The 15,736-nt window shown below is 30.3% G+C and overlaps 1 protein-coding gene across 4 annotated transcripts; it reads left to right on the top strand.

The window, feature by feature from the left end:
* The first annotated feature begins 8,917 nt into the window (after window positions 1-8,917).
* LOC112281086 (uncharacterized) lies at window positions 8,918-13,556 on the top strand. Of its 4 annotated transcripts, none has more exons than XM_024517261.3 (8): window positions 8,918-9,163; window positions 9,744-10,054; window positions 10,618-10,717; window positions 10,804-10,921; window positions 11,202-11,443; window positions 11,871-12,063; window positions 12,245-12,310; window positions 12,581-13,556. In XM_024517261.3, the coding sequence occupies exons 2-8, from the start codon at window positions 9,904-9,906 to the stop codon at window positions 13,094-13,096; spliced, it is 1,386 nt and encodes a 461-aa protein (XP_024373029.1). In that variant the 5' UTR covers window positions 8,918-9,163; window positions 9,744-9,903; the 3' UTR covers window positions 13,097-13,556. The 4 variants fall into 4 exon arrangements, with proteins under 4 accessions (XP_024373029.1, XP_024373027.1, XP_024373030.1 ...); XM_024517259.3 differs by having other exon boundaries at window positions 8,924-9,163; window positions 12,578-13,556; XM_024517262.3 differs by having other exon boundaries at window positions 8,931-9,163; window positions 11,955-12,063; window positions 12,578-13,556.
* Window positions 13,557-15,736: the final 2,180 nt, after the last annotated feature.

Here is a 15,736-nt window from a genome sequence, read left to right as displayed (position 1 = left end):
ACATCTCATAGAGTTATGCAATCTATATTCTAACATCTTTTACTAAAACCAATATATAAACAACAAAAAATTGTAATATTTTAAGATATAGTATGCATCTAGGTTGTTCTAAATTATTAAGCTACTTTGAGACATTCTTGAATTCCATTTGATTGTCAAATGGGATCTAAATCCAAGTACATTTTTTTCCATTCAAGTATTTTTACCACCCCTTGAGATTTATATTCTAATTATCAAGTTATTTTTCTAATTTATTATATGTGACTTTTTATAAGATTTAATCACATCTATTAAATCTAGATAAAATATTTTTCTTGGCATAGAAGTCATTCTATACTTCTACCTCAAAAAAATATATATATTTTAAAGACATTCTGAAATTATATTCTAAAGACACATTTATCTTAACAATAATTATATAGTACGAAATCTTTTAAATTGAAGTAGTATAGTACTGACAAAAAAAAATTGTTTAAAAAAAATGCTCTCAATATCTTCTATCTTGTAGAATTAGAAACTAGTTTATACTTTATATAAAAATAAATAAATAAAAATTATAAATTTTTAAGCATGATTTATTTTTTAAGATTTATAAAAAAAATAGAAAATAAAAAAATAAAATTATCTTATTTTTGAAACATATAGAGAAAACAATAATTTTCAATAGTTAAAATAGATTGTTTTCAATATGTATATATTGCCACATTTTGTATCAAATGAGCCACATAAGTATATTTTTATATGCATAAGATTTGAATTATAAATTTTTTTAAGTAAAAAAATATAAAAATACAATAATTGATTCTAATATTAAATTAAATTTAGTAGTACTTAAATTCAATTTAAAGTGGTCTTTTAAACCTAAGCTTTGTTCAATTTAATATTAAAAATTAAGATAAATTTTTGGTTTATTAATTTATATATGTCATTAATTTAATTGAAAACAATCTTAATTCTTAATATTAAAAAAAATAATAATATTAAGAATTAAAATAAAATTTTGATTTATTGATGGATGTAAAAAAAATTGATATTTTCTTAATCTCATTTTTATATTTAATTTTACAACCTCTTTTATTATTTTTTAGAAATCCCTCTACTTGGTTTTTTGGATTATTGGTATGAATTGTTTCTTAGTTGAAAGGTAAATTTTTATCATAATTTAGTCTTTTTAATTGAATATCAATATGATTTATTTAGTTTTGTAGGTCTAAAAATATTAAATCATGTATCTTTTTTAATATTAAAAATATTAAATAATAATTATAAGACTATTGTAGATTTTAAAAAATCATAAATAATAATCCAATCTGAAATTTAGAATAAGTCATTTTCTTTTTTTATTATTTAGTTGCCATTGTTCTAAAAGAAATATAAAAATAAATAAATAAAACATAGATATTAGCATTATAATAGATTGATTTATGTAAAAAATAATTATCAAAAAATAAAATATAATTAAAATCTTTGAGTAAGAATTTAATTATACATAAACTACTTGAGTAAAGAATAGAAATTCCTTTATATTCAATTTTTTATTAATAAAGAAAAAAATAGATTTCACTTTAAATTTTAATTTTTAAATTTTTAAAAATATATATATAAATATATATATACATATATACAGCCAATTAAAAAAATGTTGAGTCTATAAATATGTATATATATATATATATATATACATATATAGAAAGGCTCAATCATTTTTTTCTCTCTTAATTGATAATGTATAGACTAAGATTCTTCAGATTAATTTAAAGGCAATGTATTCTTTTATACGAATTTTTCCACCATTTTCTTAATTTAATAAATATTATTTATAGTTATTATTCATATTGTGAAAAAAAATTACATGAAAGAAAGAAAATACTATCAACTATTATAATACATCTTACTACATTGAAATTTGTTAAGCGATACATATATATATATATATATATATATATATATAGTTTTATAAATTATTTCTTCTTATTTGATAATAAAAAAAGAGTTTTAATCATATTAATTGAATATCATATTAATTAGAAGTCCACAAAATATTTGTACTATATTTTTATTTTTTTTAATCCTTGACAACTTAAATAACTATGTTGAGTGTTTTGTCAAGTATAATAAATGAAAAATGAACTATATAACGACCTTGTTCTAAACCTCTTTCAATTGCAATTTCTTTGTAAAAAACTTTATTAATTCTAAAAATTACACCATGATTCTTAAAAAAAATATTTTTTATTATTTTTTATCATAAGACAAAATTAAATATAAATATCAAAAAATTTTAACTTTATTAAAACCTATTATGTTTTTCAAAGTTGCATTAGCTCCATTATGTGGTAATGTTCTTGTACAAGACATTAGTTCTATTTGATTTAGACCTATGTTGACTTCTAATAGACTTTATGTAGAATACACAATCATAGTCAAAGATACTCTTGAAAACTTAATCCAAACTTTTGACACTTATACAAATACTTAAGGTGAGCGCTCTCTCTTTGTAACTAATATTACTTACACTATTCAACTAAGATTCTCATGTCTTGGTAAAAAAAATTATGTTAAAAATAATATATAAATTAATTATATGTGGACTGCTACCATTGGAATACGTAAAAGAAGGTTGCATAGAATATAGGTTTAAATTTGTTAAGAATATTTAGAAAGATACAAGAGTAGTAGTATGTAATACACACACACAAGAGTAATAGTAAGTAATACACACAAGAGGGTTTCTAAGGAGAGAGAGCTTTGCACATGAAAAAATCTATTGATCTGGTTGTGTCTCGTATACAAAAGGAAAAAGGGGAGAGAATAAACAATTCTTCTCCACTAGACTCTAAATACTATAGCTATAGTATTTACTATAGTATACAATAAATATTATGGAAAGCACCTGCTACATTTAATGCTCTCAATACTCCTCCTCGCTCATCATAATATTTACATAATATAAAATTTATGTAGACTTATGATCTATACTTTTCTATGATCTTGCAAGTTCAAGAATTGTTGCCTCATTAAAACCTTATCTAGAAAAATCTTATTGTATTTAAAGACAAAACCATAGATGAAAAAAAAAGAGTACAACATCATTTTCCTTAATTATTTAAAGAACTCATTAACTTTCTTATTCAAGAAAAATAAGTCACCGTATATCAATGCCATGAGTAAGTCGATGATGGTTGCACAATGGGAGAGCTTTGGTGAAGAAATCACTAAGATTATTTGTAGATTCAATTTTCTTAATTATAAGTGCTTGATCAGTAATCAAGTCATGGATATATTTAAAATACTTTGGATCAATATGCTTTGTTCTGTTGCCTTTAATAAAACCAACTTGTATTTGTGCAATACAAGTACTATTATTTTCATGCAAGATAGTTGGTGAATCATCATATGAAAATCCACATGTTGTTTGAATGAATTTATCAATTGATCGCAACCAAATACATTCTTGAGATGCTTCATATAAGGCAATAATTTCTACATGGTTAGATGAAGTTATAATTATTATTTGTTTCACTGATTTCTATGATATTACAGCTCTATGTCTTAAAAATACATATTCTAATTGAGATTTAGCTCTTGTAGTATTAGATTTATATCCTGCAGCATAATATCCAATCAATTTTGGATTTGCAGATTGTGTGTAGTATAATCTCAAGTCTTCAGTACTTTTAAAATAACGTAATAAATATTTGATGTCATTCCAATGTCGTAGTATTGGACGTACACTATGTCTTGCAAGAACACTAACTGCAAATGTAATATCTGGTCTTGTAGATGTAGCCAAATATAAAAGTACTCCAACCGCTGCAAGGTATGAATATTGATCTCTTAATATTTCCTCCTCCTCCTTGCATGGAATTCTTGTTTTTAAGCCAAGTAGAACTTTCATATAAATATTTGCATCAAGAGAACCATACATATATGCAGTTACTACATCTATCAGATGCATCTCAAAGGTGGTATGAACTGTCATTCTAAAAATATATTGAAATGTAATTGAATCCATGGCTGGAAAATATGTAGATTCATAATTAATGCCAAATTATTGATTAAATCCTTAAGCAATAAGATAACCTTTATAGTGGGTTATTTGACCTTGAGCATCTTGCTTACATATTAATACCATATTATATCCCACGGGGCGAGATGTAAGAGTGTCTACAATTGGACCAAAGACTTTCTTCTTACGCAAAGAGGCATATTCTTTTTCAATAGCAGTTTTTTATTTTGATCAATCAGAGCGATTCATTGCCTCCTTGATGGTTTGAGGTTCAAGATTGCCTTTTTGATAAGAAAGAGCTTCTATAATCATACATACAAAAGATTCATCTACTGTAATAGACAGTCTATTCCAAATATCATCTGTATCACAATATAGAATAGATAATTTTTTACTCAACTTGTTCTTATTCCTTCTAATTCCAAGATTGCTTTTCACAAGAATTGAAGGTACATTATATATAGATATATCATCATGAATTGGTAGTTCCGTAGGATGAGTGGAAATTTCTTAAAAAATAATACCAAGATTAGTCAATATTATAGCTTTTTCTAACATGGTTGCTTATTTGGTCCACAAGTTCTTTTAGTTGTTGTTGTTATAACTTGAGATATTATAGTCAATGGCACTGTAATCTGAGCAAGTGTATTCTGAGTCTCATTAATAAGAACTCTTGTAATTCTAGGTACATCATTGAAGCCATCAGATGTTTTATCTACAATCCGTTTAAGATGCAAAAACTTAGCAACTTCAATTTTTACTAAAGATGTCCTAGGATTGGGATTCATTATAAATATTTCTGGTGCTTCAAATACAAGTGCTTTATTTTTTAGTTGATTGGATACTCCTCCTTGAAGAGATGGCAATATATTTTCTTCAAAATGGCAATTTTGCAAACGTGCACATAAAACCTTATATATTCTTATAAGAAATATTTTTCGAACTTCAATACTTCATGTCTCATGATCGGACCGTCCAAACAACCCTAAATTTTCCATGAAGTACTGATATACTTTCAAAAACTATCACAAAAAAATTCAACTACAAATTCGTTACAGATCTTGAAATATCACCAAAACCCTAAGAATAGATTTAAACCCTAGCTTACATACACCTACGTGCTAATTTCTTCATATCTCACAAAATAAGTACTTAAATACCATGAAACTTTGATTTATAGCTTTTTAACTTAATAACTCTTACTTACAAAAACTTTGAGCCAAAAATTCATCCAAAAACTTAAGATATGGCTCCAACCATTACTATCAACAAAATGACTCACTTACTTACTGCCTTTGAATTACATGTGCTGTCTTCAATGCCCTATAACTCCTTCATCCAAACTTAGAATTTGTCAAATAGTTTATGTAAAGTATAGCCAAAAAAGTTTCCTCTCCAATTTCAATTGCCGATCTTTCATTGCTCTCTGTACGCATATGTTATGCTTCAAAGAGTGACAGTAGGTACAAATTTGCCACCTTAACTTTGAACACCTATATCTCCTTCAAAAAAACTCGAAATTACACAAACTCTTCACCCAAATTATATTCAAAATCTTGAATTTGCTGACCTTAGCCTCCAAAGTTCAAATGACTTCGAAAGACAAACTCTAATAAGGCCTCGAGCAGCCTCCTTGAAGCCCATTGGGCATGGCCTTCGACCAATAGGAATGAAGTTTCCTATTCCTTGTCTTCATCCAACCATGCCTTACTTTCATCCCTCCCAATAAGCCTCCTATTAGTTAAGATTTTCTTCTTTATGCTCTAATCTCCTCTCAAGGCTTTATACTAAATATTTAGGTCTTATGATTTTTTTAAATGCTATAATCAAAAAAGATAAAATTTAAAATAAAGTTTCTTAAATCTACTTTATTTAAATTAATCTATTAACCATTCTAACATATATTTAGATTTATTAAAATATAATATATTTTAACTAATTTTTACATACTGTAAGCTTTTACAGTACGACAGCATGAAGGAGGAGTAGCTGGGTAATGAGTTGTATATGCTTTATAAATAACTTTGTAAGTCTATTTTGAGCATGTTCATATGGAATACAATATGTCAACTCAATTTTTATTGTAGTACAATAGTCTTCAAAAGACTTTGATGCAAATTCTTTTGCATTATTCATATGCAATGTTTTTATAGGATAATCAAGAAAATGTGCCCGAAAACAAATAAACATAGATATAAGATTGGCAAATACTATGTTTCGAGTTGATAATAATGAAACATGTGATTGTTTACTTGATGCATCAACAAAGACCAAAAAATTATGAAATGGTCCCGATATTGGATTGATAGGATGACAAATATCACCATGCAATCTTTCAAGTATTGGTGGTAATTCTTATCGAAGTTTCTAAATTGAAGGCCGAGTAATCATCTTACTTTGCACGCATGTATGACATAATTCTATAGAGTCTACATCCGCATGCTTTAAATTGTATCTAGTTATACATGGAATGATCTTTCTAAATAATGTAGATCCTAGATGTCCCAATAATCCATATCAGATAGAAATACTACTCTCTGTAATAGATGATGCAAAATTAAATATAATGGGAGGTCGAATCGCAATTTGGTATAAACCATTTTTTGTAGCAAAAGCTTTTTCAACAACTTTATGGTTCTTTGCAAGAACCAAAACCTCTTTTCTATTTAAAATGGTAGTCGAGATGTGATAATCATTAATACGCACATCTCAATAGCTGATCAAACTCCGAGATGTTAGGGGTGCAAACATTGTATGTTTACATTTTATGATGGAACCCATAGGTAATTTTACCGTTGTTGTGCTGTCTTGGAAACAAAAGACATTTACTCCAGCCATGGTCATCATATTTTTAGTTTACCAAGATAAAGACTTTTTAATAAAAAAATCGTTTATCTTGTAGGATAGTATGTATTCTTGGAGAATTAATGAATGCATAATTTGATTCATCATTAGAGGTTTTGTCATTCATATAAGCCTCTAAGTCATTAACACCAATTGAATCCATCGACGCATCCATGGTATGAACTTCACAAGCCTCAGCTTGTAGTTTCTTATTTTCTTGGAACATTTTAATAAAATATTCTAAAGTATGGCATACATGTGCTAAATGTCTAATCATTCCATACTTATAGTAAGAATGCATCTTTGATTTTTTTTTTCTACTATAATTAATAGTACAGTATTTATTCTTTCCATATGGATAGAAATGGTCATGATTATGACTACCCTGATACTTATGAGTATGTTTCCCATGTTTATATAATTTTTTTCTTAGACTTTGAAATATTAAGTGTATGAGATTCTGGAACTGTGGTTCTAATAGGACGAGCTTCTGTATTGAGCAAGAGTGGCTCATTTTTCTTCTCCACAAGAAGTAGATAGGATATGAAATCAGAATGACTCTAAAATTTCATGTTCCTGTATTATTGTGCAAACACAGTAGATATAGGAGGAAATGTAGAGAGAGTTTTCTCAATCATTTCTTTTTTAGAGATGCTTTATCCTTATAATCGTAATTGTGAGACAATATTATACATTTCACTATTAAAAGTATTTAAATTTGAAAAATCCAAGACATGTAAATGTGTCCAATTATGATGTGCGCGTGGAAGAAAAATGATCTTTTGATGATCAAACTTGGATTAAAAATTCTTCCAAAGTTCTACAAGATCTTCTATTTCTAAATATTAATGTTGTAATGTAGGTACAAGATGACGACAAAGGAAAAAAAGTGCTTTGCAACGAATAGTAGAAAGAATAGAAATACTTATTATAGGAGATTCTTCAAACATAATCGCATTCGAGAGTTGTTCTGCAAATAAATTTGTTTTTGCCATTTTTACCCATAATAGATAATTATTTCCATCTACAGTCAATGGTGGAAATAAAAGAGCTTGAAAATGTTGGGATGCACTAGTAATAGTTGGAACCATAGTAGAAACATTTGAAGATGTTGAAGCACTCATTATAAATAAATTTGTAAAAAAAATACAAGATCAAGTAAAAAAAAAATTGAATAAAATGTACCTTAAAATATAAAATCAAATAAAATGATAAATTTGAACTTAAAAAATAAAAATATAATTTTTTTTTTTTTTTTTTTTTTTAACAAGGTTGTGGATTAAGGCAGCAAAACAACAATAGGACGACAGCGGGTGGCAGTAGTAGTGACGGGGTCGGTGGCAATTCAACGGTTGTTCGACGGCAGGCGCAAGGCACAATAAGGAATAAGCTGGGCTGGATTGAGTATTCTAAGCAAGTAGGGTAGAGAGTGGAACAAGTGCTCTAAGGAAGCAGCTAATGTATAAGGGGCCAGCAAGAAGAGCAGCAAGATCATGAAACAGACATTGAGCAAGAGTAGCAACAAGTTTGAATAGTCAAGACTAGAACAAAAAAAATTGTGATAGTGTGTAGAAGAGAGTCGTGCTGATAACATGTTGAGAATGTTTAGAAAGACTCAAGAGTAGTAGTAAGTAATATACACACACAAGAATAATAGTAAGTAATACACACAAGAGGGTTTCTAAGGAAAGAGAGCTTCACACATGAAAAAATCTATTAATCTGGTTGTATCTCATGTACAAGAGGAGAAAGGGGAGAGGATAAACAGTTCTTCTCCACTAGACTCTAAATACTATAGCTATGGAATTTACTATAGTCTACAGTAAATATTATGGAGAGCGCCGGCTACATTTAATGCTCTCAACAAAATTCACCACATGAGATGTTGTCACTTGGCACATGTAGATGAAAGCTCCGATACGTCTAGCTCTGTTCACACTTTGGCTCGGTTCCGAGACAGGAGCAGGAGTAATATGAGTGAGCAATGGCGTGCAGCTCCACTGTTGGCACAACGCCCTTCTGTCGCCAACCGCTGCGTCCATCGCCGTTCCGTTACTTCCTGAACCGTCTCGCCCTCGGATCCGTCTCCATTTTTAGAAGTATTTTGCTCATCCTCTTCATCAATTCAGAGAGGAAATGGAAAAGTGGTATGGAAACACAGGCTTGCCCTTGTCTGGAGAAGTGCTCGTTCATTCGGAGACGTGGAATCCTGCAGAGGGTTCCATGGCAGTAGCTCTCGAAAGTCTTGATCTGCATGGACTTCGCTTGATATCTTCGTCTGTTATTGCTATGGATCGTTCCGTGGCTCAGGTGTCCACTAAACTCTCTTCGATTCACGCATCTGTGATTTCTCTGTTCGTATTCAGGATTTATTTTTGTTCGAGTTCCTCAGCTGTGATTGTCTTCCTTTTTCTTTGGAGTGGTATTGAATTAGTGCGATGTTTTTGTCTAGTGGCACATGGTTCGATTGAGAGTTTCAACAGTGTCACTAAAATGACCATTCACGGAGTCATGAGATGTTCATGATTATGATGTTTGAATGGTCGCCGGGTTTACGGAACAAGTTGCTCGACTCGCCCTTTTCAGTTCAATTCTTGGATGCTCAGTCGTAATTATATCGATGAACTGAGATGACTATGTTCGAGGAGAATGTTTCTTTCTACTATTCATTATGTTATATCCTACCTATTTCGTGCACAGAAACCATTCTAATTTCTGCAGAGCTTGCGAGAATTCAAAATTGTAGGAGAGCATGGTTAGGTCTTTGCTTTGATCTCAAACGCACGCTTTTGCCTTCAGATTGCATGTAGATGCTTTACCGCTAAATTCTGGTTTCAAGTGGCAATTTATGATTTGCTGACCTGCTTCCGTGAATCTGAATATTATTCAGGACTTTAGACTCAGTTCAGGCGTGGGAGCAAGTACTATGGTGTGGTCTTCCTGTTTGTAATACGCACTAGGCAGCTCATTTTCTATTCAAGATTGGACGCAAACATAATATTGTTGTGCGTAACCAACTCTAAGCGTCGAGTTCTTTCAATTTCGAAAACATGACAGATGTTCCACAAATGGGACAACAAGCGGAAACATGTCGTATTTGTCTAGAGTCGTCTACAATCGCCAACAGCAGCACTGGCAGCATCTCAAGGTTTACCGACGTAGAAGACGAAGATCGCCTAATTTCACCGTGTGCTTGCAGCGGTACACGATCACTGATCCACCTCCAAACTATGTCGTATTTACTGCTTCTGTTCAAAGTTCTGCTATGTTTTAGTCTATGTTTACTTGAGAAATTTCTGTCTTTTCTACTTCTCTTCTTAAGTTCAAGCAGTTCTGTTAACAATTACATTTATACCGTAAGTACGAGATCGTCGTATATGTCAGTAGTGCAACATTCGCTTTCAATTTTATTGGTTTCCAAATCTTCCTCTCCATGCTCGAAGTTACACTATTATAGTGAATTTTACGTGACGCAAGTAGAAGACATGTTAGACATCCATTTTTAACCAAATAGAAATACGGCTTGTAGGATTCAAGTGCGATCAGCAGCTACGCTACAGTTCTCGCAATTCCATTATTTCCTGTCTCTCAATACTTTCAAGGGATCAATCTCAGTGCATTTATTGTCGGTCTCTGCAATGTTGTCTAGACAAATCCTTTCTGCTTGAGCTGAAAGATTTTCGCTCTGAGTTTTTCTGCTCATACAGTGTCAAATCCTTTTTTCAAATGCCAAAACTGTGCAACAATTGTTTCTGATCTTGCAGGAACTCAAGCCTACGTGCACTATAGATGCCTGCAGAGATGGCAGCAATCAGTGTTGGCATCCAGGAGGACTGGCCCGGGATTGCAAAGTCCAGCGCTCATGTAAGATTCGAACACTCTTATGCTAAGTTTTATGGCTTGGTGTTAAGCTTAATAGTGTTGACTGACATAATGCATTTGCTTCACAGATGTTCCGTGTGCACACACAAATATTCCATAGCTCCGCCACAACCAACGATGATTTCTCGAATAAGGAAAATCTGCACCAGTTATGCATGTGAAGTCACAGGTCTCCTCATCATCTTGGTAGGCTGTAAAGTCTCTCGATTTCTCGTATTGAAACCGTAGTAAATATTGAAGGAAGCTGCAAGGCTCTATTTCTTTTTAACTATCTATTATACGATTTATAATGATCTGTTTGCCATTGACAGCTTACGACCTATCTACCGAGTTTCCGATTCCTACGAACCAATTCTGTTGCCTTCTTTCTCCATTATGCTCATGTAGATTGGCAAAGGGGAGGATCTAATCAGGATATTTTTATGTTAAGTATATAATGCTGAATCTGTCACTTGCTGAGTTCTAGAATGCGGCATCTGCTCAGAAACTGAACACGTCCAGCTGCATTTTAATCAGTTCTCTATCAGTCATTCTCGGCGCTGTCTTTTTTTGTTGCTTCCAGCTTGCATGCTATGTGGCACTGGCTGGCCACAATTTACAAAGCCTTATTGATGACTTTGAGAGTGGTCTCGCTCTCGCTATCGAGGTATTGCCATGCAGCCTTCAGATGAAGGTTTTGGAAGATAGTTGTAACTCCAGAACATGCAAGTAAGCCCCGTCTTCGTTTCGTTTTATTTTGTTTAGAGGACTAAGCAGCAGTTGAAATTTTTGCAAGGTGAATATGAGGAATTTTAATTTTTGTGGATAAGAAATTTAATCCGCTTCGTTATTGAATACAGATTTCAGGCGTTTAGAAAATTTAGTTGTTCAAGTGTATGTCTGTTGCTTCCTCGATTCTATGACGCTTATCCATTGTTAATTATGGCGTTGGGCGGCCAGCTCGTGTCATTTACTGTGCACTTGCTATCAAGATACTGTTAAGTGTCTGCTTTCTATCCTCCGATTTACTTGATCTGCCTTTGGCGAACCAGTAAAACTACAGAAAGTGCACTCTTGGATCACTTAGTTTTCAAAATCTGTAGATGCATGTAGAATAGCGACGAGGTGACAGGAGTCTTTTGATTGGATGCAACAGGAGAGGCGGAGAGAGCAGTGCTGCAATTGGAGGGGTTACTGTACCGAAGTTAAAAAAAACTAACCCACGTAGCGGCCCCTGCAGCACTTTCAAATTGGGGAGCAGGTGGTGGAATTCCTCAAACTCGTTACATCCTGGCACGCTATTAGTGGCTACTCCAACTATGTTATCCCCTTACTATTTTGGCACTGTGGTTCGTGTTCTGCCTTATCTACAAAAAACTTGATGTTGCAGTTGCTTTTGATGTTAGAACTTGCACCAGAAGAGCACTTAAACAAGAATTACATCATCTTTAGTCGGTGAAGTGTAAGAGACGCTGTTTATGAATTCATTCAACCATATTCGAAATGACTGATCACCAAGTTGCCTTCCAGGTGTTACTGTACGAGCATGAAAGGTGCAGAGGTTCCCGAGGAATTATACTGAACAAACAGGCCGAGGTAATATTTCTGATGATATTGCGTTGTTTCCTTTGGACATTTAGCTAGATGACTTGAACATAATCATAGGATTTTCTACTGTTATGTGCTGAGGTTGGAAACATGGTCTCAGAAGACACTTGGGTATTTTAGTTGATTGACATTATGTTGATGGAATTAGGACTATCAACTGTCATGGGTTTAGTGAGCTTAATGTAGTTCTTATAGCCTACGGAAGTGAACCCGTTCTGTTGTAGCTTATTATAACACTTCGTTTCTAAACATCAGAAGGCAGAGATTCTCAAATGGGAAAATCAGCTTTTTCTGGGCGTTCACAATAGTGCCGCATTGAGGCACATCACACATGGTACAGGTGGATCCCACAAACCAGATGACTGGTTTATTTTGCAACGATGCTCCCCATCTCCCGTGAAGTGTAAACATTGTGCAGCGGATACAGCGCGACCAAAGACTTGTAGTAAAGACTGGGGAAGGGAAATTCTTCCTGGCATATTCTTGGGCAAAGATGTAGGACCAGTGTTACGGCATCTAAATGGTTGTAAGAGATTAAGTGTCATGGGCCAACAGTGTAGTGTGAAGGCCGAAAGCATCAAGGAAGACAGAGTGAGGAAAAATGAAGAGTGCTATTATGTTGATCACCAGGTCATACATGGTCATGCTGAGTGGTACGTTGGGCAGTTGGGAAGTGCTGTGAAGCGTGGGTTGTGGAAAACAAGAGAAAACGCTTCAGCCATTCTTCTGTCCACGCCCCCTCATGAACTATGGCATACCCTTCTCTCCGAATAGCCCATTGTCGTTCTGAATCCTCAAAATTTGGAATGATAGGTAATGTAAATATAGGGGTTGTGGATCCACTCAACCCTCGGCCGCCTTCTTTTGTCATGCTGTATCCCTTCAATTCTTGTTTTCATTTGGATATCTCTTATCCACAATAGCTGCGTACTTCATCAAGAGATAATGTTCAGAACAGAGAATTAGTTAAGCGGCTTCACTGCAAGGACTTGGAACGTCAACGTGGTTAGGTTTTGTCGTTCCATGATCCGGGCCGTAGCAGTCTTACCACGTTGTCATGTCTCACATGACCTGAAGGAGTAGATCATTCAGCTGGCAGTTTTGCAGACAATGCTACGGTCTGGAGACATATATGACTATCCTCCTTCAACAGACCTGCACATTGCTGATGTGTAATTAACATCATATGAATAAACCTCCTATTTGAAATTGAAGGAGATTTTTAAATCTACAAGCTCAAGCTAAAAAGTCATGTTACAAAAGTTTTAGGAAGGTCCTCCACTTGCTGACAAAAACAATTTTTCCAAATCATTGGTTTCCTTTAGAAGAGGATTCATTATAAATTCTGAAAACCAAATATTATATGCTAAGTAGAAAAACATTGCGATATGTCTCATCTATTCTTTTTAAGGTTTTTTAATTGGTTTTTTAAAGTACAAAGCCAACTAAGTGAAGATTTTTAAATTTTTTCTAATTATTAGACTTAAAAATTGTTGTTTCTTACCTTTTCTTTTAAATATAAAGACTACATCAATATATAAGATAGAGTAATAATTAGTATTAATAATCTTGAAAATCATATTTTTCAATCTATTTTTACTTTAAACAAAAATAAATAATCCTTAAATATAATTATAAAGACCAATTAGTTAGAAGTTAGAAAGATAATTTTACAAGCTTCATTTGTGTTAAAATAAGAAAATATCAAATATTTGTTTAGATTTAAATAGAAATAATAATTAAAAGTAATTAGATTACTATACAAAATAAAATATAAAAATAGTATGTAAATCAATAGAATTAAGAATGATTTTTAAAAATAATGAAAAATATATATAATTTTTTCTTTAACAATCAAAGAATATAATCAAAAAATATATTTTAAATATAAATAATAATAATAATAATAATAATAATAATAATAATTTTTATATACTCACAATTTATTTTAAATTCTTGGTCATACTAAACACTATTATGAAGTTAAATTTTGATATTCTATATGTATGAGATTTATGTTAGAACTTTAATTGTGAAACTTTTTAATACACTAGATGATTTAGCTATTATTAAATATAAAAAATTACAAGAATATAATTTAATTTAAATTCTAAAAATAAAAAATTAAATATGAAAATTTATTTAATTATTTTAATATATAAAAAATCTAAAATAACTTTTTTTAATTATTTAAATTAAGTAAAATTTAGAATTTATTATTCTAAATTTTACTGTTAGTTTTAATGAATTTTCATATATAAAACCAATTTACTAAAAATAAATTATTAATATTAAGAATTTTAAAAATTATAAAATATTTTATAAGGTTTTATTTTTGTAATGTGTAAAAAAAATTAATTTTTATTGATAACTATATTATCAAAAGCAAATTATAAACCTTATAATTAATAAAAATTTAATAAATTTTAATATATATATATATATATATATATATAAAAAATTGACTTTCAATAGAGAGAATTGACTTTTTTCTTTATTTTTATAAGATATAATATTAAAAGGATTAATTCTAAAATTTAAATTGAAATAAAGATACATTGAGAAAATATCTCATGAGCTTAGGATGGAATAAAGATTGTCTAACTATTACAAAATACTTTATATGTCATTTTTTTATTCCAAAAGATTTGAAGTACTATTTATATACCATCAAACATGTATTAGAGTCTTTACATGTAATATTTAATTGTAAAAAATCTGAAAAAAAAAATCTAACTTGAAAGTATCAGCAAATTTTAATAAATAAAAAAATCTAATAAATATTTTAAATCATTAAAATATCTTTGAAAAATAATAGTAGTTATAATTATTTTTTATTATTAAACTACATATGTATGTGTGTATGGATATATATATATATATATATATATCCATTACATATGCAGTCTTAACATATGAACATTATAAATATTACTCAGGCTTATATTGAGATAGTGTAATTTTGGAATTTTTGTGTGTACAAAAGATGGATAAAATTTCTAGAAAAATAGTTATGGTGTTTACATATATATATATATATATATATATATATAGAAAAATAATTATTTAAAATGTTCAATATTTTTTTATATGCAAGTTGGTACGAACTAATCATTTTAAAGATTTTATAAATATAAAAATAAGTATTACAAAAAGTAACACAAAAATAAAATTTTAATTTTTATAATTATATTAAAATACATTAAATAAAATTACATACAACTAAAATAATAATATGTAACTTTTTAAAAAAATAACATAATAAAAAACTATTTATTATTTATTCTAAATAGAAAAAAATTTAAATAATAAATATATCTTAAAACTAAATATAGTTTTTTTAACTAGATTGAATAAGATGTAAATTTATTTTATTTTTCTTAAAAATTTATAAATAATTAAAATATTTTATAA

Source organism: Physcomitrium patens, chromosome 4 (assembly GCF_059467195.1).
Source record: "Physcomitrium patens ecotype Gransden chromosome 4, ASM5946719v1, whole genome shotgun sequence".
NCBI classification, from domain to species: Eukaryota; Viridiplantae; Streptophyta; class Bryopsida; order Funariales; family Funariaceae; genus Physcomitrium; species Physcomitrium patens.
The sequence above is the reverse complement of the archived record's forward strand: the minus strand, read 5'-3'. Positions and strand labels throughout refer to the sequence as shown.